The sequence below is a fragment of the Corvus moneduloides genome, chromosome 2 (assembly GCF_009650955.1).
Source record: "Corvus moneduloides isolate bCorMon1 chromosome 2, bCorMon1.pri, whole genome shotgun sequence".
NCBI classification, from domain to species: Eukaryota; Metazoa; Chordata; class Aves; order Passeriformes; family Corvidae; genus Corvus; species Corvus moneduloides.
Genome location: NC_045477.1, coordinates 113253616 through 113279847, shown reverse-complemented (window position 1 = coordinate 113279847; position 26232 = coordinate 113253616). Strand labels below are relative to the sequence as shown.

Genomic DNA, 26232 nt, shown 5'->3' with positions numbered 1-26232 from the left:
TATATTTATATATTATTCAAATTCTTGAAGGGGGAGATATCTGCAGTAGCTTATATTAAAGGAGGCTATAAATGACCAACACTAGAGAGTCAATATGCATAGCTTGTTCAATATTTCCAATCTGCCACTTTCATGTAATGGGTTGGGTTCTTCCCATATGTGGAAGCACTGACAAATAACAATCTATAAATTTCAAAACAAAGAGGTAATATGCACAGGTTAAATATAATGTTTGAAAGAAAAACAGGATGCTGAAGCACATGTGTCTATTCCAGTGTTGCTGGGTTAATGAATAGAGATGACACTTTCCAGGTATAGATTCCACAGGAAAGCAATTGGGGTTTTCTAGTTTTTGGTGCACAGAAGGTATATAAGAAATAACTTGTGTTATGCAGAGGTCTGGATAGTTCTGTAAGAATCAGGAAAATCTGTGAAATCATAAAGATGTTGTAACTATTTGCTTTTAATTGAAAACAAGCAAAATAAATTAGTTTAAATGTGGCAGAAAAAATTAAGAACTGCATTCACATTGAGTTGGATTAAAATCACTTATTTAGCTAAAAATGTTGTTGTGATATTAAGATAAATCCATCAGTATTACTGATGTCCTTGAAAACTTAAGACTCGGCTGTGTTTGAAGAAACTAGGCCATGTTGTTATTTTTAATATACTGGGACCTATTATGTGAGTAGTTTTATTTGTGATAGATGGAAAGAATTGAACATGGAGGACACTTTTTTCTTATTGTCGACATTATTTTCTCAGTTATTGCTTTGCAGAGCAAGTAAGATATCAAAATGTTGCAAGTATCAGAAATTAAAAATAAACATGGTATCAAATTAGGCCAGAGTCTATCCTGTGCAGAAGTAAAATAAAAAGTTGTTTGACTGAGAATTGTCTTTACATTTTGATGCTACATCAGTATGGAAATTAATATATTACAGTGGCATTCAGTGGCATGTGCTGCAAAATCAGTGTGTAGGTTTTTGGGCTCAGAGTTGAATTTTATGCGCTTAACCTGAAGCATAATAGTTAGCATGCAGTAGCAGTAGAGTTTTTGCAGAAAAAAAAGTCTCTTCTTTCTCCCTGCAGTATTTCTAAATCAGTTCTAAAATTAAATTGAATTAATATACTAATAAGAAGCAACTGTGTAATTTGGGCTAGAAACACAAAATAGACCTCTGGTCATGCACTTTACAGTTCAATACTGAAATGACTTTCATCACAATTTTGTGTCACATTAGAAAGGGACAAGAAATGTGAATTTAAAGGTATATGGTTCATTTTAACAATTACATCTCGCTGGGAAAAATAGGAAAGTGATTTTCTTTTTATATTACTATTATTATTATTATTATTATTATTATTATTATTACTATTAATCTGGTGACTATCTTTATAAAACCACAAGGATTTAGTTTGATTGTGAAGTGTCAGCATTTGAAGACAATCCTGTTTATATAAATATTTTTTAAGATGACTAAATTGCCAAGGTCAGCTCTCACCTGAACCAATAATATATAATTTGTTTCAATGCTTATAAGCCACAGAGAGTGTTTTTGTGGTGAGTTGACCCTGGCTGGATACTAGCTGGCCACCAAAGCTGCTCTGTCACTCCCCTCCTCAGGTGGACCAGGGAAGAAAATATGATGAAAGGCTCATGGGTCAAGATAAGTACAGGGAGAGATCACTCACCAGTTGCTAACATGGGCAAAACAGACTCAACTTGTGGAAATAATTGTATTTATCACCAATTAAATCTGAGCAGGGCAATGAGAAGCAAACCCAAATCTTAAAACACCTTCTGCCACCCCTCCCTTCTTCCTAGGCTTTTCTTCACTCCTGAGTTCTCTACATCCCCACCTCCAGGGATACAAGTGGATGGGGAATTAATTGGGGCTCTGATTAGTGCATCACACGTTGTCTCTGCTGCTCCTTCCTCCTCAGAGGGAGGACTCCTTACACTCCTTCCCTGCCCCAGGATGGTGTCATTCCCACAGTGTGCAGTTTGGGAACAGATTGCTCCAACATGGAGACACAGGTGCTGCCAGCCAGCCTGCTCCAGCATGGGCTCCTCTCTCCATGGGGCCACTGGTCCTGCCAGGAGCCTGCACCAGCACAGACTTCCCTCGTTTAGGCATCCCCCTGATCTGGAGTGGGATCCTCCATGGGCTGCAGGAGCACAGCTGCCTCACAATGATCTGCACCACGGGCTGCAGGGGAATCTCAGCTCCGGTGCCTGGAGCACCTCCCACCCCTCCTTCTCCACTGACCTTGCTGTCCACAGGGCTGTCGCTCTCACGTATTATCACATATCCCACTCCTCTCTCTCACTTCAATTACACAGGATTTTATTTCCCTTGTTAACCATATTGTCCCAGAGTTTCTCCCACGGATGGCTCAGCCTTGGCCAGCAGCGAGTCCACCTTGGAGATGAACTGGAGATGAATTTGGAATTATATTTGATAGCAGCACAGGTAGCAGTGGCAAGAATCGGGAATTTCTATAGCAACTTGAGGGGTGAAGTTACTAAGCCACTAAAATATATTAGACTATTATTGCTTTTTAAAAGGCAGCAGCATAGACTGAAGAATTTGTATAGGCAAAATAATGAAATTGCCACTTTTATGACTTGTCTTCTAAAGAATGAATTTGTCACTTTCTAGAGACAACAGGCACAGTCAAGGGATAAAGTCTGGATGAGATTAAAACTTTCAAATAAATCTGGAACTCTTGCTGATTTAGAAGCTTTTAGCAGAGTATAAGAAGTTGTATATCTCCATTTATTTTGTTAAAATATACAATTGTGGAGTAGCATTTTACCCAACTTTGTCTGTAGTATCAGTCATGGATAGTGCCAAATGCATCTGGGGAAACACTGGCCCTCATGTCTTCCTAACTAAACAGCACCAAAATATAGAAAAAAAAGAAGTAATACAGAGAGCAGGATGGAAAAGTAGTCTCTTAAGGCTCTCCAACCAAGCAGTTTGCATACCAAATCAAGCAATGTTGTAACCACTGGACTCTGCCTAGCAGGATGCTGAGGCCAGAAAGCTCAGTGAGGGTTTCCTAGGGCCATGCAATTGGTCACATCCCGGAGTCCATTTCGGACAGCCCCGCGATCTGGCTCCGGCAGCCAGCAGTGTTACAATGCAGTGGATGGTAAAGAAGGCAGAGAAGGGTCTCTCATGAGGGTTTGGGATGGCTTTATTCACATCTTGTCCCAGCGATGCTCAGAGGTAGAGAGACAGCACGGTCTGGGTGGGATGGTTTTGTCAGGGGCCCAGGGGCGATCCCTGGGTGGGGTTGGGGTACAGAAGCAAATAGGGGGAAACCGAGGGAGTGGCCAAGGCTGGGAAGGGAGCAGGGGGAACATACAGAATCACGGGGTTAACAGGCCACCACAAAGCAAAATTTTTATATTCTTTGTAAACTTTTTATATAAACTATTGCTTAAACCACAAATAATTTTATTTATAATTTTATTCAAAGTGAGAATGAAATCTCCTTTTTATTGTACAATATTTATTGTTTATACAGAAAACAGGTCTGCAGCAATTTTCCTCTGGTTTCTCATGTACGGCTGATATACAAAACGAGTAACACTGACAACATAAACCCAGGTCTGCTTCATAGGGAGAATCTGCCCAGAGCCTACTGTCACCTCTTTGAAATGCTGCTCTTGAACAGAGTTGATAGTAATATTCAAGCCATTATAATTATTTCAATTTATGCTAAGAAGTAACTATTGCTTTAAATTATTGTCAACTCCTTAGCAAACATTGACTTTTTTTCACTGTTTTTTCACCTTTTCCATCTGCATCAGCTATCCTGAATTTCTATAACTCAGTAATAATAATAGCACAATAACCAACATAAAGCACACCAAGAAACAAAGATTTCATAGCTGTTTGTCACAAAACAGCTAGGAAACAACATATACTCTTTGTTGATTGTTTTAATCCTAACAAAATTCCAGTAATGTGTCTCCAGATTAAATCACTGGGGTTTAACTGCCTAGAAAATTAATTTCTTCCTTATTTCTAATAGAATCTTGTAGAGAGGTACATACTTGTAATGGGTAAATTCATTCTGGTAACCAAATGCTAGCAAATTGTTTTGGGGATAGTGTTCCACCAGATGTTTTCACAGTTCTCTGATTTATATTGTTGCATCTGAGTAGGCACTCTTATGTCAACCTTATGGTTTTATGTGATTTAAGGCAGAAGAGAGATTTATGTAAATGACTGAAGATTAGAACAATTAATGTTGAATTTAGGACTACAGTTTTCTTGAAGTGGTGCATAGTACCTTTATGTGCTTTTTGGAGCTGTACTTGCACTGAATGAAGGAGAGGCAATACATTATTTTTCTCTTAAATCATTTTGTGACCGTTAATTGTTCTGACAGAAATTAGCTTGTTTGTGGTATTTCTTCATGTTGCTGCAGGGCTTTTCCATAACAATAAATTATTGTTAAGTACGTTTGTCTACCACAATGGAAAGAGGAAGGTATTCCCAAGATTGCTCATAGAATAGTTTCTGATTAAGCTTATCAGTAAAATGCTATTTCTGTCAATGACAAGTGGAAATGAGGTTGCAGAAAGATTTGTGTGATATACGGTCAAGTTAACTGAGAAATAACAAATAAAGCAAAATTATGCCATTCAGGTACCCTCTTAGGTAAGTGGGTAAGGCTTCCTATGAATCTTTAATTTACATAATATGGGAAAAGAAATCAAACTTTAAAAGATTTACTTAAAATCCTCATCCCCTCAATTATTTTTCTTTTTTTTTTTTTCTGTTTTAATTTATATTAGGAATATATCTGAACAAAGAATTTATCTTTTTTTCATACTGCTCAGTCAATTGTCATGAGCACTGGGAAAGGCATCAGGATAAAAGGTGACAATTAGAAATGTGATGATGTAATGTATTTGAAATTGCTGGGTGAATTCTTTAATCAATTTTACAAGTTACTTCTCTTTGTATACAAAAAGTTTAATCCTGGTTTCTTGGGGAAAAAACCAGCATAAACTGTATTAATTCTTCATAATATCTGTGATAGTTAAGTAAAAATGTAGGATTACTATCACAATATAGATCTTGAACAGTTAACAAGCATCCATTAAAAAAGACCAAAAAAATACTGATGCTTCAGTTAAAAAATCCTAAAAACCTAAAACTCCATAATTTTTAATATTAACATATTTTTTATGCAGTAGGTAAAACTGTTATAGGATGGGATTTAACCAAATAGGGGGGTTTTGTCAAGTTTGTTTGTTTTTGGCAAGTTAAGGTTACTGGCAGCAGTCTAAACCAAAAAGAAGGACTTTAAAAAGAGAATCAAATATCAGTAAGAAACCATTTTGGTGAACATATTGTTCACATTCATTTTATTATTTAGGTAAAATACTCTGAACCAACAGGGATACACTGCTGCTTTTGAAATGCACGTGTTCAAGATGATTCACAAAGCATCAGCATGGCCCACATGAAGTAAAGGCATCTTTAGGTATCAAAAAATTTTCTGTACTGGACTTTGATACATGAAAGTGTCTGTAAAGTCCTTGTGCACAGTTGTGTAGAAATTTCTGCAGTGTAACTCTTAGATGTCATTAACCTGAGCATCACTGTGGGTCCTGTTAACAACCTGACTTCAAAGCATACACGGGTTGTCCATATCCAGGAGAAAGTTCCTTTGGCTCCTTGAATGATGCATTTTCTTAAAAATAAATGTATTGTGAAAAGAATATTAAAAGAAAAAGAGTGGTATAACATTGGAAAAAAGCTTAAATGGGTAGAAGTCCAAAAGCATAAGGATGGCAACTCCCAAAACACAAAATACTTCTCTTTGCAGTGATTTGCAGCAAGCTTGTAAACAGGATTAGCTCTAAGATCCTTTGTATAGCATTTTTTAGTTAATCTTTGGTTGTAGTTAGGGGAAGGTAAGCCTCAGGACTGATTAGGAGAGGGTTAAAAAGAAAATAATAGAGCAAGAAATAAAATGACAACACATGATAGAATCCTTGAAAAATTCAAACAAAAATAATAAAACAAAAAACAGCATGGGAAGGAAATTAGTAAAAGATGAGAGGGAAGACATGTATTTTACTGTTAGGTATTCCCTCAGAAAGGCTGAGGGAATTGGGATTGTTCAGCTTGGAGAAGAGAAGGCTCCGGAGTGACCTTATTGTGGCCTTTCAGTGCCTGAAAGGAATTTACAAGAGAGCTGGAAAGGGATTTTTTACAACAGTATGTAGTGACAGGACAAGGGGGAATGGCTTCAAACTGAGAGTAGTTTGAGATTGGATATTAGAAAGAAATTTTACACTGTGAGGGTGGTGATGCTTTGGATGCCCCATCTCTGGAAGTTTTCAAGACCAGCTGGGCCAGCTTTGAGCAACCTGGTCTAGGGCAGGGTGTTGTTACCCACGGCAAGGGACTGGAACTAGTTGATCTTCAAGGTCACTTCCAGTCCAACCCATTCCATGATTCATTATATTCTTGTTCTCTCTCCTTTTCAGGGGATTCCTACCTCACATTTAGGCTATAAACTGAAAGCTCTTGCCAAGGTGATACTAGGAATGCCTGGAGATTTAGGGTCTCTCAGATCTTTAATTTTCTTAGGAAAGCAGCATACAATATAGTTGGAAATTATTTTCTAAAAGATAATGGTGTTACGAACAACTTTATCAACTTAGCCACAAGCAGTTTTGATTTGTTCAATAATTATCTTAAGAACAGCTTTACAAGTCACAGATATGCTAATATTGATGCAAAAACCCTTGAGTGTTTGGAGGTACAAATTGAATAGTGTTTTACATACACTTGGGGAGGTCAGAAGTGAAGCTGGAAGTGTCAAGTTAACTCCTATGAGAACTTATCTTTCCACTTTTTCCTTTTTTTTTTTCCCTCATTTCCTTTTTTTCTTATGCTTGATTCAAAATATATCATAAAGCAGCAGCTCTTGTGTTGTCATTAAGCAGTTTCTTCTAGAAAGTACAAATGAGAACTAAAATTAATACCAGTAGTGAACTAGGCCAGAGTTTTCAAGCTGATCGTGGGAAGTCCCCTGCTATTGCAGAGACAGCTCTTTCGACTGGTGAATATTTTCCCCTGTGCTTATCCCATATTTCTTTTTTTTTCTGTTCCACTTGGAAACAGTGTGAATGAGTGTGTATAATTTTTCATTTTATTTAAATGTTGGAAAATAAAAAGAAAGTAATTTATTCAAAGATGCATCATATTAATGTTTTGGCAGTTATATGTTACTATCCTAAATGAGCTGAAATCATTATCAAAGTGTAAAACCCTCTGTATGAGAGGTAGAGGTCCTTCAATATAAAGTTTCTGCAATTTTTAGTCTGAGAGATTATTTAAACCTTAATTTAATGGTTGGCCATTTCCTGCTTATACTTGGGTATTAAAAGAAAGAAAAATTAAAGTGATGGGTATTTCTAATATCTTCTGCTTCTCTCGGTAGCTTAAAATGCAACACGTTTAAAACAAACATTGCATAAAAGTATCTTACTCAAAATTGTGATTAGCTCAGGGTGTATGAATATAGAATGATAGAACAGTTTGGGTTGGAAGGGGCCTTTAAGGGTTATCTAGTCCAACGACCCTTCAATGAGCAGGGACATCTTCCACTAGAGCAGGTTACTCAGAGTCCTGCCCAGCCTGACCTTGAATATTTCTAGAGATGGGACATCTATCACCTCTCTGGACAAGCTGTTCCAGTATTTCACAGCCCTCATTGTGAAAAGTTTCTTTCTTGTATCTATATAGTGAGGTCTTTTCTGAGTCTTTTCATTCTTAATATCACATAAAAATATAATTTTTAATTAAATTTGTTGGCTCACTCTGTTCATAAAGTGAAACTATGTAATTGCAAGTGTAAGTATCTCCAATGGCCTTTTGAGTAAGCTGGGAATCCAAAGGGCAATGTGCCCTTTTGCTTTGCATTTCTGTATGAAGAGCTGAAAGTGCAAGTGAAGGTGCCTGAAACATTCACAGTCAGTATTCCTCCTGGAGAACCATAAACCATAAGGCCATGGGAGGCAAGGTTGTGCAGGTTCCCAGCAGTTCGTGCAATGTGTGGCAAGGCTGGAAGGGGATGTTAGCAGGAAACTATAGCGGCTGGCAAATTTTAGATAATAATATAAGTTGTGAAAAACATCTTTGTGGTTAATAGCTCTGGGATGGGTGTAGGAAAATGTGGCTTTGAGAAAAGCAGTTAAAAAACTTTTGTTCTCTTCATACAAAAATTCTTTTTAAAAAATCTAAATGTCTTCATGGGAGGCAGTGCTTTGTGCAGTACCCATTACCAACAAAAATCTTTTTCATGGGCTGTGGAATCCAGGAAAACTTCATCAGCACATGTGTTTCTGTTTAATCATGTGAAAAGTGTCAAATGCATAGAGTACTTGGAAAAAAAGCATCTCAGATTGAGTACTTTATGGTGATCTAAGATGCTGATGGCCAGAAGGCTTCTCTCATGTTATGGTGGAAGTTCACACTTCAGCTTCCTACGCATCCTGTGCAGGGCTCCCATTCCAGCATTAAGGATCTTAAGTTCCAAGACCACCCCTGCCACTGAGCCAGCTATTTTCTTTTTTACTTTTTAAGGCCTATTACATAATACGTCAGAGGATAAATGAGAAAATTCCTTTGTTTAACTTTGTGTCAATTGAAGTAAGTGTGGAAATCACGTACCAGTTGCTGTTTTGTGTTTGTGTATGCTGGGGGAGGGAGAAAACCTAATTTATGATGCTGTGAGCACAGGAAAAAGGGTCAGAGTATTTAAATGGGCTTTCACTTAGCATTTCACTTTATAGTACTATACTGACTGATTGTTGTTTCTGTCATTTAGAAAAATGGAAACATAGATAACAAGTAATTTCTACAAAATTTGCTTCTAAAAGCTTCAGAGTTCTAGAACTAGAATTTCCCTTCTTTGTTCCCCTTGCCTTTGTGGGAACCTAGAATGCAGAGAATATTTCTCAGCCTGTTTTGAGAGGTTTTACCCATCTGGACAGTACTGTTTTTGACCTTTGTCCATAGGAAAATTTGCCTAGCCTCTAGGAAGAATTTGAATCTACAATGGTGTGAATTAGGTGATAGAATACTATGTGAGATTATCATAGGGTGAAAAATTTAGAGTTTTTAGGTCTATTTGCATAGTAAATAGATAGAAGTAGAAAAACCTCAAAATGGAAGATAAGTTGTAGTTAAAAGCTTCTTTCTCCTTCTTCACTAACTCCATATTTTGCAGCAACAGTGGTTTGGGATGATTGCATAAAGAATTCCACAGTTCCTGTCTACATGATTTAGGAACTTGTTGGACATGGGTAAAAAAGTGGAAATATCTTGTGTTTTAAGCTTTCATTGGATAATTCACCTTTAAAAAGGCTGGGAGATCTTGATAAGTTGTCTTCTTGCTGCATTCTCTGCTCTGTGCTATGTCTAAGCCATGCCAGTGGCTTGTACTCCTTAGATAAGAATTAATAAACACCTGTCTGGAGACTGAGAAGCATGAAGTCCCATTCGCCTCCTTTTTTCTCCTGGCAAAAATCTGAACGTCTCCCCCATCAGGGAAGACAACAATTAATGACGCAGACAGCGTTAGCCTTGATCTCCTACTCCAAATGAATGGGCCTCTGCATAGAAGTAGAAGCTTTGTTCTGAGTTATTTTTCGGTAGGTACTATGGATCTGATCTTCATACATGTGCATGCAGTAGCACAAAGGTCTCAAGTGCCTAGCTGGAAACAAGCCACTTATTCTAATATATTTTTTCTCAAACTATACATTGTTTTGATTTACCCATGTAATGATCCCTACTGCACAATGCCAAGGCTCTAGTGCTAAAAACAATGTGAAATACAGTGAAAATGTGCAAACACTCGGTACTCGTTTTAAGATGGACATTACCAAAAGAGAAGTGTGTAGTGGAAAGACCAATTCAGACTTGCAAGAGTAGGCAATATTTGCATTTAGACAAAAGACCTAGCCATTGCTTCTGTTTATTCCTAATAGTGAAATCATATACCTGAAAATAACAATCAAAAGTTGGAGCAGGTGTTTTTGTATTAATGTGCATCCTAGAAATAAAAAAAATCTAATACGTCAAAGTAAGAGGCTTTTATGTGTCTTTTCTGGGTCTTAGAAAATCTTGCAGTTTCTGATACAAAGTTTAAGATACAAAGGTATCTTAAAAACCTTATGTATTCCATAGGCAAAGCAATTGTGCTGGGACACTGTGGGGCAGCAGGGTGGTTGAGGTGACGTGACTGGAGTGTTACGTAGCTTGCAAGGATCCTGCAGAAAAATGTTTCTCATCCTATCCAAACGTAATAAAACGGGATGCAGGTTACTGCCATGTTATGCTCTTTACAGCTACTTATTCTGAAACTGTGGGTCTTGAAAATAGTTTGGATAAAAAACCCCAACACATCAGCAGAACTCAGTTTTTACTGACAGGGATCTAAGAAAGGGATAATTTGAGGGTGGTGTGTGTGTGTGTGTTTGTGTGTGTGTGTGTGCACTTTAACAACCTAAAAAGAAACTGTAAGAAAACCAAACAAAAGCGTAGTAAGAATAAGCTAAACCTCTGCTTCAGCTCTGACTCCTGTCCAGGACTGTGGGTAAACACCACAGCAACCTGCCGACACTGACCTTTGGGGCCCAGGCTCTGCTGGTGTTGGTGTTCAAGGTGTCCCTGTAAAATTTGCGGAAAAGCTGAAACAGGGCATTCAAGTAACTCTGTGCAGTTTAATGAATGAGTATCTGGCAACTGAGTTTTGATCACATTAGAACAAGTAAACTCCCAGAGAGGTTCAGTTTGTGAACTTCAATCATAACTTCATGACCAAACGTATGTATTTAAAAAAGCATGAGGAATAGTTACGGTCATCTTTTACATTCCTGGAAAGTTGTATCCTGCCAATTTTAACTGTTTCATGGACAAATTTTATTTAACATTAGTATGCAGGTTTTCTGGCCTGCTCTGCAGTTTGTATTATGCATTCAGAGAGAGAAAGCAAACATCTAATTTTGTTCCAGATTGATATACTGAAGTATTTGGTTTCCCCCAGAAAAGGTAGATTCAGCATTTTACTGGAAAGCCCTTGTATGTAGATAGGATCCAGACACGCTTCCTGAGATTGTGAAAATCTGTCATAAGTATTAATATCACAGTGTAGACTGGTGACGTAATTTCAGTTCCTGCTCATTTTAGCAGTAAACTGTTGAAAATTATTTTACACTTTTCTTCTTGTTTTCTGAGGAATTCAAGGGAAAAATACTCATGATCTACTGATGACTAAAAATATGTAAATATTGATTATTTATAAATATGAACTTGCTTCAAGCGGCATACATTGTTAAAATCTAAGCTACAGATTCAGAACTGTGTTGTTTTTAAACATGAAGTAAGGTAGCTACAGGAATACATCAGGAAAAATTATTTTCTTTTATTATAAAAGATGCAGGAAAAATGTATCCCAGTGCGTTTAGTAAAAGTTGATAATGATCCATATCAGTTATATTTTGGTCGTTTTTAATTGTGTGTGTAAGTAGAAACATTGCAATACTTTTTCTTAGGAGTGTAGTCCCCCCGAGTCGTGTTTAAAAAAAAAAACAAAACAAAAAAAAAACAATTAACAAACACCAAACTCCAAACCAAACCTAACAAACAACAGCAGCAAAAACAAAACCAACCCCCCCAAAAAAACCCAAAGCAAAACCAAAAACAAGCCCGAAACAAACAAACAAACAAAACCAAAAACCACAAGAGAGAATGGGTTATTAGGCTTCTCACAACTGGAGAAAAATATGTTCCTTAATGGAATCAGAAGTTTTTCAGTCTCTGTTTCCCTGACACTGCTTATTTGAGTTGATAGCTAATAGGATCTTCACACATTGTGGAGTTTAAATCTTCCAGTGCTTTGTAGGCTATTAAATAAATGTGATATATACATTTGGGTGTGTAGAAGTACATTTGTTCACAAGTTTTACTTATTAATTGATGTGCAGAATATTACTCTAATGATCTCTAGTAGACAGCAATATAGGAGGGGATAAAAGCCTGCAGAGATGTACTGAAAGGTATTGGTTACAAAATGATGAGATGTCTTTATGTCTACTCATCCTTGGATTTTTCATTTGGTATTCAAAGAGTGAAAACTTTCACCTCTTTCCATCTGGCCAGTATGTGATGAAGCATTTTTTTCATGCTTAACTTCCTTATGAAGACGTGAATATGTTGGGTATTTTGCAGGAGCTTCAGGATGGCATTGGGCAGCAGCAAACTGTTGTCAAAGCATTGAATGCAACTGGTGAAGAGATTATTGAGCAGTCATCAACAGCAGATGCCAAGGTGCTGAGGGAACAACTGGAAAGTTTGAATACCCGGTGGAAGGAGATCTGCAGACAGTTGGTGGAGAAAAAAAAGAGGTAGGTTAAAAGAGGGTAAAAATATTGTGAAATTATTTTTTTGTTATTTTAGATTTGATTCTGGTTTGAACTTTCAAAGGAACTCTCAGCTTCTAGAGTTCTCAAATATATAAGGAATTATCGGTAATTAAATTTTACATCCTATAACTTGTTCATACATTATAATTTGTTTCTTTTCTACTCCTGTCAGTGACCACCACTCCCTTCCATACTCCCTATTTTTATATTTTAACTCCTAATGTTTAAAAAAAACAAACAAGCATACATAATTGCTCAATTTTGAGCTAGAACAATCCATTTACAGAAGTTACAATTGGTTTATAGTCTCTTTGCTTGTTTATATCTTATTAAAGCACATCTCTGTAGTACTAATAATACCTTGGTTGATTTATACAGGTAATCCTAATCTAGTTGATCTATCAAAATTAATGCCATTGACATCTACATTTCATATGCTGGATAAAAAGAATGGATTTATCAATTTGGTGTTATTTATGATCACTTTTAGATCAATTTCTCATGCAGTCACAGAAAGCTAGAGTGTTTGAGTTAGAGATAATATAAAAATGGTTTTATACCTTTAAAAAGAGGATTTCCCCTGTTCAACTAGGTTTTATTAAAGAATATGTTTTTGACCTAGATGCTAGGCCTAACTGGATATGCCATTCTGCTTTAAAATACAGTAGAAAATACAGGTAGAGCTTTCTTCATGCATGTTTCTTTAAACCCCAGAAAATTCTTTATAGAGGTACATTAATGAGTGCTGGAGATGTCCTAGAAGAACTGGTAGTGGTGCAACAAGTTTTTTTACTTCTGATATGTTACATACCATTTTCTGTTCAGAGCCATGGGGGAGAAAAAGCTGTGAAAATGTTTACTAGAGTCATAAGGGAGTGTCCTGAAAGGTTATTACTGACTCTAATTATGATTAAAGTTTCACTTGTTGTCAGTCATTGGAACAGGCTGCCCATGGAAGTGGTTGAGTCTCCATGGAACCATAGAATGGTTAAGGTTGGTAGGAGTCTTAAAGTTCATCGAGCTCCAACCCTCCTGCCATAGACAGTGAGCCTTTTACTAGATCAGATTTCTCAGTGTTCCATCCAGCCTGGATTTGAACACTTCCAGGGATGTGAACTCCGCAGTCTGTCTGGACAACCTGCATCGGTGCCTCACAATTCAGAAGCAAATAATTTCTTGCTAATGTCGACTCAAAACCCTCTTTTATCTTAAGGCAATTCCCCCATGTCCTATCACTACATTCCCTTGGGAAAAGCCTCTTTCCAGCCTTCCTGTAGTCCCCCTTTAGGTACTGGAAGGTGCTATAAGGTTTCCCAGTGGTATTTAAAAGACATGTAGATGTGTCACTTAGGGACATGGTTTAGTGATGGGAGTGCTGGGTTAACGGTAGGACTCAATGATCCCAAAGGTCTTTTCCAACCTAAGTGATTCTGTGTTAAAAGAACAAGATGCAACAAGTAATCTACAGCTGTCAGAAGCTTCAGGGATGCTTTAAATAATTCTTTCTGCTGTATTTCCAGGTGTTGATGGTACTGTTGCTTGTTACACAAGGGAATCCTTGGCCTTTATTTGTCACATTAAAAGCTGTTCTTTTGTACATTGGAAACCCATCTGTGTTTCCAAGCATTAACTTGTTATATAAGTGCTAACACTTACAAAACAATAACACATCATTTTAACAACCCTGTAATCTGCTCCGGCAACACAGAAGAAAGAGATTGGTGGTTGAGCTTTGCCTGAGAATATGAAATATGTTTCTGTTCTGATTAAGATTGTTGTTGTTCATTCCTTCATTTATCAGTAGAAATGTCTAACTGAATGCTCTTTTGGCTCAATGCAGTGTTAGTAATATTACATGGAGTTTCTTGGCACACCCCACATTTTAAGGGAGACTAGGATTTGTTAAGTGGGAATAATCCAGTTATGTTCCCCAGGTGAAGGTTCTTAAGTAAACACTTGCATATGCATTCCTCCTTTTGGTCTGTTTGGTATGTTGACTGATTGGTTTGTTTTCCTCTGGAACAGCAGCTTGTGTAATTTTGAGGAAAATGATTGCAGAGACCTCAGTTAGTGAACTTTGCGTGAAGAAACGCATTGCACCAGGAGGAATAGAGATTGTGTTGTGTTAAACTGATGTAAATGTTCCTGGTGTACTCACTCTAGTGAGACTAATGTGCATCAGGATACTTCTATTCATCACCCAGTCTTCTGGGCTGTGTCAGAGCCAGGAAATGCTTTTTGCTCCCAGGTCTTGGAAACATATCCTACCCTAGCTTCTGCCACCACATATGTGGCATTTTGTTTTCTTCATCTTTTTACTATTCTAGAGTGGATTTTCAAAGGAAAGAAACCTAATTGCCAGGAAAAAGTGGTGTGTTATAAGTAGGTCTCAATTATTGATGAACCTGGGCATGAAAAGACCATAGGCTTATCAGCTGCACTGTCTTTATATAGCCATGGTGTCATGGGATTTTCATAACTCTTATGACATCTATAAGTTTTTCGTTATTTGTCCTAATTTGGTTTTGGGTACAGTCAGGTTCTCTCTTTTTAAGACTTGAAACCCATGTCATCCAAAATGCTTTAATTTATCCTTAAGATCAAAGCATGAGGTAAACAAAAGTTGAAGTGGGTTCTGCTTGCAGTCCAGAAGAGCTAATATAGTCATGGCATTGCCCAATGCGTGTGTTGGTACTATGTCAAATTTATTTAAGTATCTCAGTAGAATATAAATTACAAGAAATATGGGTCAATTGACATATTATGAGTTCTCTTTTTCAGAATCGCTTTAATGGACTTATATAAAAAGGCACCTGCAAAGTCAGAATGCTTATATCCTGGCTCACAGAAGTTTTAATAGTCCTTTTATATTTGTCTATGTTTCCTAAAAATTAAGTTTTCAAAGTTAAAATAATTTTATTTTTATGAAGGGGATTCTAATATTTTTTTAAAGTCAATTTTGAGAATGAGAAAGTGGAAGCATAGTTTAAAACCATATTGGAAGAAGGTGGTGCTGAAGGGAGAGCAGACTGGATATAATGCATTTTCATATAATAATTTCAAAGAAAAATAAAATAGATATTAGCATTTAGAACCTTCTGCAAATCAGAAAAGAAAACTGACTCTAAATTTTTAATAGGTTTCAAGTTTTATTCTTTGTAGTTAATACATTATGCTCTGCTTTAAAGTTGATTCTCAGTAGCTCAGAGGAGTAGTAATCGACTGAAATTTTGTTTTCTATTAAATTTTTTTGCTCAGCAGATCTCAAGATAAAGTGTCAAGAAATTAGCAATTGAATGGACTCCAGAAATGAAATCTGTTAGTGATTTCAGATTCAAGTGTAATGTTGCTATGCATTATTTAGCAAGGAAAATTTATATACTGTAAGCTCTGGTTTTGCTATTTGCTTACCCAGATGAAAGAAATTGATTTTGATAATCCTGCACAGTTTTATATGAGGACTTGAAATTTTATGTGGGGCATTGACAGTCCCTTCTAGACATATTTTTCAAGCTGAATTCAAAGATCAGTAGGGGCTGAGGGGAGGAGGGGAGCAATTACAGGAGTAACAGAAAGCAGTACAGGTATTTTTAGAAGGTGCATGAATGTGAGAATTTAGTTGGAGACAGGAGGTGTATGGTGACATTTCCAAGAATGCCGATGACATTATGCCTCAGGTAGTCAAAGGTTGATTTGATAGTGGGAACTCCAAAACTGAGCAGATGGGCAACAAGTGGCAGATGATCTTCATCAGAGACAAATGTGAGGCAAGGAATATTTCAGACAAACAGACTATCCCATACTTAAATGATGCTGAGTTTGTTACAACTCTAGAAAGTGATCCTGACCTTATTACTGACAGTGTTTGCTGGCACAAGATGGAGTGGCAGCAAAAAAAAAAAAAGCCGTAACAATTTAGGCTGCATCAGTAAGGGTATTACAAACAAAAAAAATGCTGTTTTGCTGATATCAAACATCATGGTGTACTCATGTTGGTTACTATGTGTAGATCTTTGCACATGTCAAAGGATATAAAGGGTACACAGAAAGTATTCACAGAGGCAGGCAGATAAAATGAGCCAAGGTTTGGAGTGGCTGTGCTGTGAGGAGCGACTAAGAAGGTGGAGATCTTCAATCTGGAGAGAAATCTCAGAAGGCATATGACTGAGGTTTACAAAGTTGAACTGATGGGTAAATTAAATGCGGAATAAAATGTTATTGACCTAATTCCTCAGTACTAGAAGTAAAGATTACTTGCTGGAAATGTAAGAGGTGGTAAAATGGATTTAAGATTTACATTATGGTTTCTGAATGTCTGAGATGTGCTGGCCACAGAAGGTTATGGAGGAAATTATCATGACTCAGCCCTACAGAATTCTCAACCTAATGACTGTGGATCCTTAGAGAATATGTGGTGAATGGAGTAAAGAAAGTGGCTGGTCTTCTGTGTTCCCCTTAACCACCATCTCTTGTTACCAATGCTGGTGGCTCTCTGTTGGGCTTTTCTGAAACACGAGGGTATTTTTCATGTTCTGGTGCACTGATTATATTTTGGGGAGGGGAGGAGAAATTCTACAAAATTGCTTTGTCAGTTTTCCTGAGGTTGCACAGTTAAATGGTCTATTATTTATTTGTAGGAAAATACAATACCATCAGTGCATTGATAAAGACCTTGTAAATTCAAAATATTTCCTGTCACCACCATGAACCCCATGGTTAGTTGACTTGAAAAGGGGAGATTTAAACAGGATGTAATTCGAAGAGTTTCAACACGTTAATCCAGTTTTCATAAATAATTTGGAATAAATATTAAACTACCTGAATAATAAGAACTGTAAACCAGATCAAAACCATTATATTCCATAAATAACTGAAACTGATCGTAGGTTCACTAGATGCTAATATTAATCTCAGTGACAGACTGGCAGTTTTAATGAATAAGAATTATTTGGACCACAAAAGGTCAACTTAATTAAAAACAGACAAGAAAACAAACTAAATCTCAAAACAATTTGAGGAACCTGTACTGCTCTTCAGTAAAAAGAAGCTGGTTTTCAGTTTTAAAAGGTCAAATGCTGATCCCAAGCAAAGCACAGACTTAAGATTGACTTTGAATCTCCTTTCTTTGGTACTGAAGATCAAGAGGTTATGCTTGAGTTATGTTTGCTTAGGATGTTATCTCCCACTTGCCTTTATCTAAGAGTTTCAAAGCTGTAGAAGTTTGAGTTCAGTGTTTAAAGTTTCTGTATCTTGCAGTCTAATCCATCCAGCTAAAAATTAGATGAGAATGTAATTTTAACACATCTAGTCATTTTATCTTACTGAAAACTTTGAAACAGACCAGACAGTTGAATAAAGTGGGACTTGATTGAAAGTCTGATACACTGGTAGTTAGCAAATTGGGAATTTAATTGAGTTTTTGTTAACATTTTGCTACAAAAGACGTGTTTTGGAAAAGTTGGAATTCGTACTCTAGTAGTGTTACTCTGAAAGAGAGACTTTGGAGACCATGGGAAGTCACAAAGGCCCTTTGAATAGATGCTACTAAGCCCAGGCAAAAGAGGGGAAATAGGAAGCTTCTCCTTCTTCATACTCCAGCATTTTGAATACTGAATCTTCTAAACTGAACCGACAGAAGTTCACTCTGCCTTTTCATCCCCTTAGTCGCATCAGGCCGTACCATGCTGTGTCTGCTCTGAGACATGCCTCTGGGACATCTGAGTTTTGGATGATTTAGGGATGTGGTGACTTGCCATTAGGGCCACTGTGTGCAGCAAGCCCCAGGGCTGTGGCTGCAGCTTGGTGCTGCTCTTTCAGGAACCCATGGGCCAGGCAGGGATAGCCAAGGGAACATACATAGGACGAGAAGCAACATCTCACATAGGTGCTTCATAAGGGGAAGCTCATAAATGAGACTCTTGATAGACTTGTAACTGTAGTGCTGGTTGGTCTTTTTATTTTTTTCACCTTTGCTAAAAATTTCTTGTGTGATTTTTGAAAACAGATGCCCAGGAAATAGATTCCTTCAATGTTTCAGAAGTAATCCATTTAGGGATTTTTATTCATCACGATCTGACATTTGTTAAAATTGGGTTCAGTTGAATGGAAGAGAATTTTTCATTATTTTAGCTGCAAATACATTTACACTTTTAATGAGTTTGAACCTGTAGACTGCCTGTTCAGATCTCTACCCAAGCGAGTTTGAAGTAATTATGGAAAGAATGACAGAACAAAGGCTGTTTACCAGAATACTTCCAAGTACTTTCCTGAATACAAATACAAGTTTTCTATTCTAAATAAAAATTAATTGTTATAAAGTAAATATACTTTTTAATATTTTTCATAAAATATCTTCACTAAGGTATTCTTTTTCTTCCATAACAGACTAGCTGCAAGTGATTGCTTTCCTTTACTTGAACACTCACTATATTGAAGGCTGTGATTAGCTTCATATTGCAATTTAAAAACTGGTTTAGGATGAAGAGATTTTACGACAGTTATGTCAATAAATATATTTTTTCTTTCCAGCACATAATTAGCTACATATTGAATTTTTCTGAATTTTTTTTTTTTGACTATTCAGATTTCTTATAATGAATCACTAGAAAAGAATTACTGGCATAAATCTGTATTGTGTTTACAAGTAGTTTAGCTAAACTTCTTACTGTTTATTATTTACATCTAAATACATTTTCTAAAGTTTGTGGGCTATTTTAATTTTACTTATTTGAATTTCCTTACGCTAATGAAGCATATTTGCCCATTCTGTAGAGAAAGAATGAAAATTAATTTTTTTTCAGTAAATATTTTCTCTAAATTTTTGTTACTATTTTGGTGGCCTCTTATATTCTCAGTAGCAGCTACTAAACACATTAATTCCTAGTCTTAGAAATACAATAAATACTGAATCGACAGCTGAATGTTAAAATGTGAAAAGGCACCAAAATATTATTGGATTTACAGATGGGAATATGAGTCACAAGTGCAGATCTGTCCTACTTCTATGATTGTATATTTTATTTCTATAGTTGACACCTCTCAAATAAATCCAACATCACTCGTGTGCAGTTACAAACTCTTAAACATCTGATGTGTTTCACTAACTGTTTACAGGTTGCTATGGTGTTGCTATGACATTGTTGACTATGGAGAAAATACTTGAGCTGCAATATACATTTCACATGGCTTCTTGATACTGCGCATGAAAATACAGGCTTACTGATACAGGCCATGAATGTTTATGTAATAGTTAACAAATATATCTAAGGATAGTTTGAAAAAAAAAATAAAAATCTTTCCAGGGTCTTTTGTGGACTGCCATAAGAATTTGTTATTGATTCAGTTTAATAATGGTAGGAAAATTAATCCCTAATCTAGCAATTATCATATATTCAAAATGTAATTAGGAAAAATAATTCATTTACTCCTTAGTATTAAAAACTAAATATTGATACATTGTCTTCTGAAAGTATAATATATATATAAGATTCCTCTAAAAAGATGTGCATTCAGAATAGTTGACCAAGGGATCCTATTAATTTAGAAATAAAAAGAGAAATGTGCTATGTTTTACTATGGAAAATACTGAGTAATGTGCCTAAGAATAGCAGTTGTATAGAAGACGAAAAGTTACATATGAAATTTTGTGCTTCTCTGCTATAGTTTGAGAATTTTCCATCAATCAAAATGGGTTATATTTCAGGGTTAATGAAATAAAATTTTTGCCAACAGAGAAGGGGCTTAAAAGCTTTTTGGGAACTTGGGTTGGTTTATAAGGATAAGGCAGTTGCATCTAACAGCATGAACACCTGTGCTGGAGATGGATCTGCTTGACTCCATAGGGCCAGCTGCTGGAATTATATCCTATTCCTCGGTCACCTGCTCCTCCAGCAAATTGTACTCCTAACTGCTTTCTCTTGCTCTCTCTATGTCTGAGTCAACTGGTGGCTCATGTTCCTTAGTCCAGCTAGTTTACGCTTGGATTTGAAAGCCCTAAATAACAACTGTTGATTTTTCATTGCCACCATGAATTTAAACACCTAGAAATTACATGTGTCTGTTGTTCCAAAAGTAATTATGGTGGTAGAAGTCAGTTTGTTCAAAAGGTGTAATCAGTCATTGAGTTAAAAGTTTTAATTCGATTTAGCGGTTCAGCTAACTCACAGCATTTTGTTTCAGTGTCTTGCATAATAAGACACTTGTCTTGCAGGGTGTTATTTATAATAGAAATAATGTTCTAGCAGGTCAAGAAGAGATGGTAAATTTTAAAGTGCACCTGCACGTCCTGTTAATTGCAACGAAACTTTTAATTCCTTTACTGCATGTTCTTCCTGATTAGAATAAAAAGTTAGATCAATGGAATACCTTTTTTTTCTCTGAAACCCTTCTGTACACACACACACACACATATATATAATATGTATATATGTGTGTATATATATATATATGTCTGTATACGTATAAAATGTCTCTGAAAGAATTCCTGGAAAGTCTGAGGTTAAAAACATCCCTATCCCACTGATCAACGTTTAAATTAGTCATCAAAGTGAAAAAACCTTTCCTTCATGACTAGGAAAACTTTTAATGTTTTAAGAGTTGCAGCTCAATTCATAAGGGTGATAAAACTGACAGTGTACTTAAGATGAAAAAGGAATCTTGCCAATTGCTATCTCTTCTAGGAGACGAGAAATCTTTTTGATTTCTCATTCAAAATACTATGCAGCTTGATAATTTTGCTCTCGGGTGTATTGAGTTGAATGCTATGCCTTCTCTGTGCCAGAATTAACGTATTTAAACTTGGATCTTTCTCAGGTTTATCCTCAGGGTACCATCACATAATGCCTACACTGAGCTATGCACTTGAAAAATGAGTAGAAGTGAGAGGAAACTAAAAACATGGAAGCTGTTGCAGAGAGCTTGGGTTCTGGGGTAGCTGGTCAGGTTGAGAGACAGAGGTTTTATTATGTGGTTTATGGTGTAACACTGTATGACTGAGTCCCAGATTTCCATAACTGGAGCATGGAGGGATACTGTCTCAGAAAGATTTGAAGTTGTGCTTCTGCATCAGGATTACAGGAAGTTAGCTTTTCTTCATTTTTATAGTTGCAGCGCTATGGATCTCAGCATAGATTAACATCTGCCTCATTTTCACAGAAATGAATGTTTTGATTAGCTGGTTTTAGATGGCCTATTTTGGCATGAGAAGAGCATATGACCTCTCAAGTCATGAACATGAACACTTCTCAGTGAAAAACAGTGTAATAAATGTGATACTGTAAAGTTGGTTCTTTTTTGCATGACCAGAACAACCAAAATGGGTAAATCTGTGTGTATCAGGAAGGTCCAGAATTTCTGTCTGCATAACAGTACTCCATAAAATATTCAGAGTTGTAATAAATGGATATATTAGTACAAGAAATATTCCTATATCTAGGAACATCAGGACTTTTTTGTTGATATTGGACGCGTTTCCAGAAATCCTGGGCAAATGGCAGATCCTGGAAACAGTCATGCAGGATTTTATTATAAAAGCTAAGACAAAACCAAGAAAGTAGGACTGTTAATTCTTCTTCTATTTCTGGTGTTCATTTTTTCATGTATTTGTTTGTATAAATGTGTATATGTGTGTATACATGGGTATAATAATATTTTATATATGCGTAAATAGTTTTGGAGGATTTTATTGTTTTCACAGTAAATATAATCGTTTCCTCTAAAGAAAAATTTGGCACCAGTGGCTTATGTTTGTTTAATCTGTAAGCAAATACTGCAGAGCAACTTGTTTCTGAGCTTAAAAAAAAAAAAAAAGAACAGTATTGGGCTCATATGTCTAGTAAATATTAAGATATACTGTTTTAAGAACAAAACTGAATAAATCTGCTGATTTAGAAACCATTTTAGATCTAAAACAGGAACTTGATCTAGAACAGTATTGAGATCCTGTTCAGAGTAGCACAAATTTGCCAAACATTTCAGTTCATATATAAATTAAAACCAGCGTTTTTGTGCTCTAAGTGTAGTTATGAATATTGATTTTTATGTGTTGAAAATACATTTTCCCTTTGGTAAAGGAGGCTGAGAGGAGATCTTTTTACTCTCTACAACTCCCTGAAAGAAGCTTGTAGTGAGGGGAGGGTTGGTCCCTTCCCCCCAGAAACAAAGGACAGGACAACAGAGAATGACATCAAGTTGGGCCAAGGGAGGTTTAGGTTGAATATTGTTACAACCCACTCCTGAAGGTGGAGTAACTGAGGTTCTTGTTAGTAATAGATCCTTTGGGGGAGATTAGAGTGAAACAACACGGAATGACCAGTTTTCTGTATGTATATGGTGGTTTTATTGTAGAACAGTTTGATGCCAGTGGGAATGAGGTTTGTAACCATTTTGGTTAGTATCTATAGAAATGAAACAATATAAAAGTATAAAGATATCACTTAAGAAAACGTGTAAGGAAAAGAAATAAAAAGAAAGGATAAGAGTAGATGGCGGAGAGGAAAGAAAGAAATGCCCATCAGTGGATCAGGTGGCAAGACTTGATTGTTGCAATTTCAATGTCCGTTGATTAAAGTGATGGTCTCAGTCTTGATCCACGGGGGGTGAGGGAAGCCTCCATAACATAAAGTTCAATGGGTTCAGTATATTCAGGTCCAGGTGGGAATACTCAGGTGCCTTCCCTGGAGAGGGGGCAGTTAAATATTCTCTGCTGCAACACTGTGGATCACGCTCAGTCCTCTGGTGGAAGGCTCCACAAATGAGTCTGAGGGTATTTTGGGTATTTTTGATGGTTTATGACACCTTCTAAAACATGACAGCTGCCTGTCATACCAGTGTAGTTGGGCCAGTTATGTCCCATCAGAAGGGATGAATATCTTCAGGCCTTGTGTGAGTGTGAATGTCCCGATACTACATGAGCCAGTTGTGTACGGAAGGAAATTTGCATGAAAAAAACGTTATCCCACCTTGCAGGATCTGCTTTTTATTGTTTACTTTTGACAAATATTTAATCTTTCATCTTTCCATGCAGGTAATACTCAGTGTGTGAATAAGTTTGGTGGATAGATTATAAGTATTTTATACAAAACATAATTTTTCTCCTTTAGAAGGGCCCACTCGAAATGTTAATCCCAAGGTTTCGCATGCTTCCAGTGCTCTTTCCTGCTACTCTTGAAATTTTTTGCCTGCATCTCTTGATAACTTCAGAAGTTTTTGCACAAAAGTTCACATCTCAGTATATTTATTTAGTCATAGCGAAAATTAGCAGATGAGTTGTAGATGGAGACAAATGGAGACTAGACATCTAAAGTTAGGTGTCATGAATCCCATCTTATTCCCTCTTACCAACTGCGAACCTTACCTACTTTTTGTGAATCTTAACACAAACTATGTGGCACAGTTACTGAAATATCTTTTTTGCTTAATATGTCCAAATGAGTCTGTGTCACTTTTTACCGGTTCAGTTTGGTAACACTTGATGCTAAAACTCTTAGTTGTCAACATTGAGTTTCCCTGCTGTTAGTTCAAACAGAATTCTGGTCTGAATAATTAACTGCTTTATTTCTTGTGTGCTTGTTGGCTACCTGCCATATGTAATTTGGAAGCTGAATTTAGTGGTGCTGTAAATTACATCTTGAGCTTTTCTTTTAAAATACATTTAATGCCATGTTAAAAGGGTGTTGGTGTTTGATTCATTTTGATATGAAAAAGTCTGTGGCCCACTTATAAAAATAATTAGTATAGATTCTAAGAATTAGTTATCTTTCGTCTTTCAGTATGGATAAGCACTTCAATATTAAAATAAATTTATACAAACATTAATTTAACATTTTTATTACAGGATAGAGGAAGAAAAGAATATTTTATCAGAATTTCAAGAGGATTTGAACAAGTTGATTTTATGGTTAGAGGAAGCAGACGGCATTATTCGTATTCCCCTAGAACAAGGGAATGAAGACCAGTTGAGAGACTGCCTGAGCAAAGTAAAGGTATTGTAAGCTCTATTCTTAATGTTTGCTTACTTTATCAATTCTACATTGTAGAAAATTAAAACTATTTTCCAAAATGGTTTCTGGCATCAAACACAGCATTGATATAACTTTTTTAGATAAATCAAAGCAGGGAATTTCAAAACCCAGGTACAAATATATACTGATCATGCTAAAACCAGAAAAGTAATGGAAAATGTACTAAAAGAAAAGTATCCTGAAACTAGGAAATTAATTGTTATCATTTTCATCCTCATTTCTTAATTTATAACGTGACTAGTTTATAGGTATAGAGTTTCTCTATAGGTGTCTTGTTAACATTTTATAACTTCTCACTTATTAAATGGTATTCAGTATTTCACGAGAGTATCCAGAGCTGCATGCATAATTATAAATGCCAACTCATTAAAATATCACTGCAACATTTTCTAGACTAAACATCTAGGTGACTTATTTTAAGAATACTTAAAAAAAAAACCCATAAGAATATCAAATATTTGTTTTCAAAGGCTGAAATATTTTCATGAATATGTTAGATTTTGATACTGCTAATAAATATATTCAACAGAAGTTTCTCTGTTTAGTTTTTTGAAGTGTGTTCAGTAGAATGACTATTTTTAATGACTTGTACAATAATAAATTATATTGGAAAACAGATATTACTTATTGAATATATGCCTAAAAGTTTTCCTTTCCTCCCTTGAGGATAAAGGCCTCGTTATCCTTTATGTAAATCCATGTGGAACAAATTCAGCAAGTAATGAATAGAGCATTAAAGAATCTGAAGAAAACTTGTCAGTTTGTTCTATCCCTCTCACAACAAAATATGAAAAAAAGCAAAACCCTAAAGGATTATTTAGTAAAGGTCTATCTTCAAGTTTCTTTTTAAATGAAAATAGGATAAATATAGTTTGAGGAAATGGAGACTCAACCATGTGGTGAGTTTGTCCCTCTGTTTAGCATAAGATTCCATTGAGTTGTTCAGGGAATTTGTGAGGCTCTGTTGTCAAGGATATCAGATCCAAGGCAGAGAAATACTTTTAAGGGGTGTTAGATGCATCTTACAATTTGCAAAAATGATTAAGGGTTTAAAGACTAAATAGATTGTTTAGAACCAGGAAGGCTCCACTCTTCTCACATACACAAATATTTCCTATATAGTATTCACAAGGGATATATAATCCAAAATTAAAGGTGTTAGCATCTCTTATTTGTATCTTGTTTTCAGAGTCCACCTTCTTTTGGAGCTGCACGAAAGAGAATACATCCTAATGGAGCACATGCATTGCCTTGCAGCATGGCTCATTTCATACTTCCCTGCTTTTGTTAATGATAAAGAACAAACAATCAAGGAAAAAAACCCACAACAATAAAACCCTTGAAGAACTTTGTCCTTTAGCAACATTAACCTTACTTGATATATTAAGTCACTTTGACAATATAGGTTTTCAGTAACACCATACATGGTGGGAAGTGGTACATTTTGATGCCACCTTGCATTTCCTTTTGGCTTTCCTTTTTTTTTTAATGAACATACATGAACATTCTTAATTAAGAGGTTAAACTGGAGTGGAGGACTTTTTGCCAGATACCATCTGGGTGACTGTTCACAGCCTGGAACATATTAAAGCACTTCTCCAAAATGCTTGCTCCATACCATATAAGCTTATTAAAATTGATATACATGAAGTATTGAGTGTCCAGGGCTGGAATTTGTAATAGTGATTAATATCCTGAGAATCCCTGTATTTTGTCGTGTAAAACTCTCTTTAGACT

At 36.1% G+C, this 26232-nt stretch overlaps 1 protein-coding gene across 11 annotated transcripts in view; it reads left to right on the top strand.

Moving 5' to 3' along the window:
* DMD (dystrophin) overlaps positions 1-26232 on the top strand; it is a 1179964-nt gene that overhangs the window by 774075 nt on the left and 379657 nt on the right. For all 11 annotated transcript variants that reach the window (XM_032100882.1, XM_032100878.1, XM_032100881.1 and 8 more), the window contains 2 exons: positions 12282-12457; positions 24309-24456. In XM_032100882.1, the coding sequence (XP_031956773.1) occupies positions 12282-12457; positions 24309-24456 (324 nt within the window). The remainder of the gene's footprint in view (positions 1-12281; positions 12458-24308; positions 24457-26232) is intronic.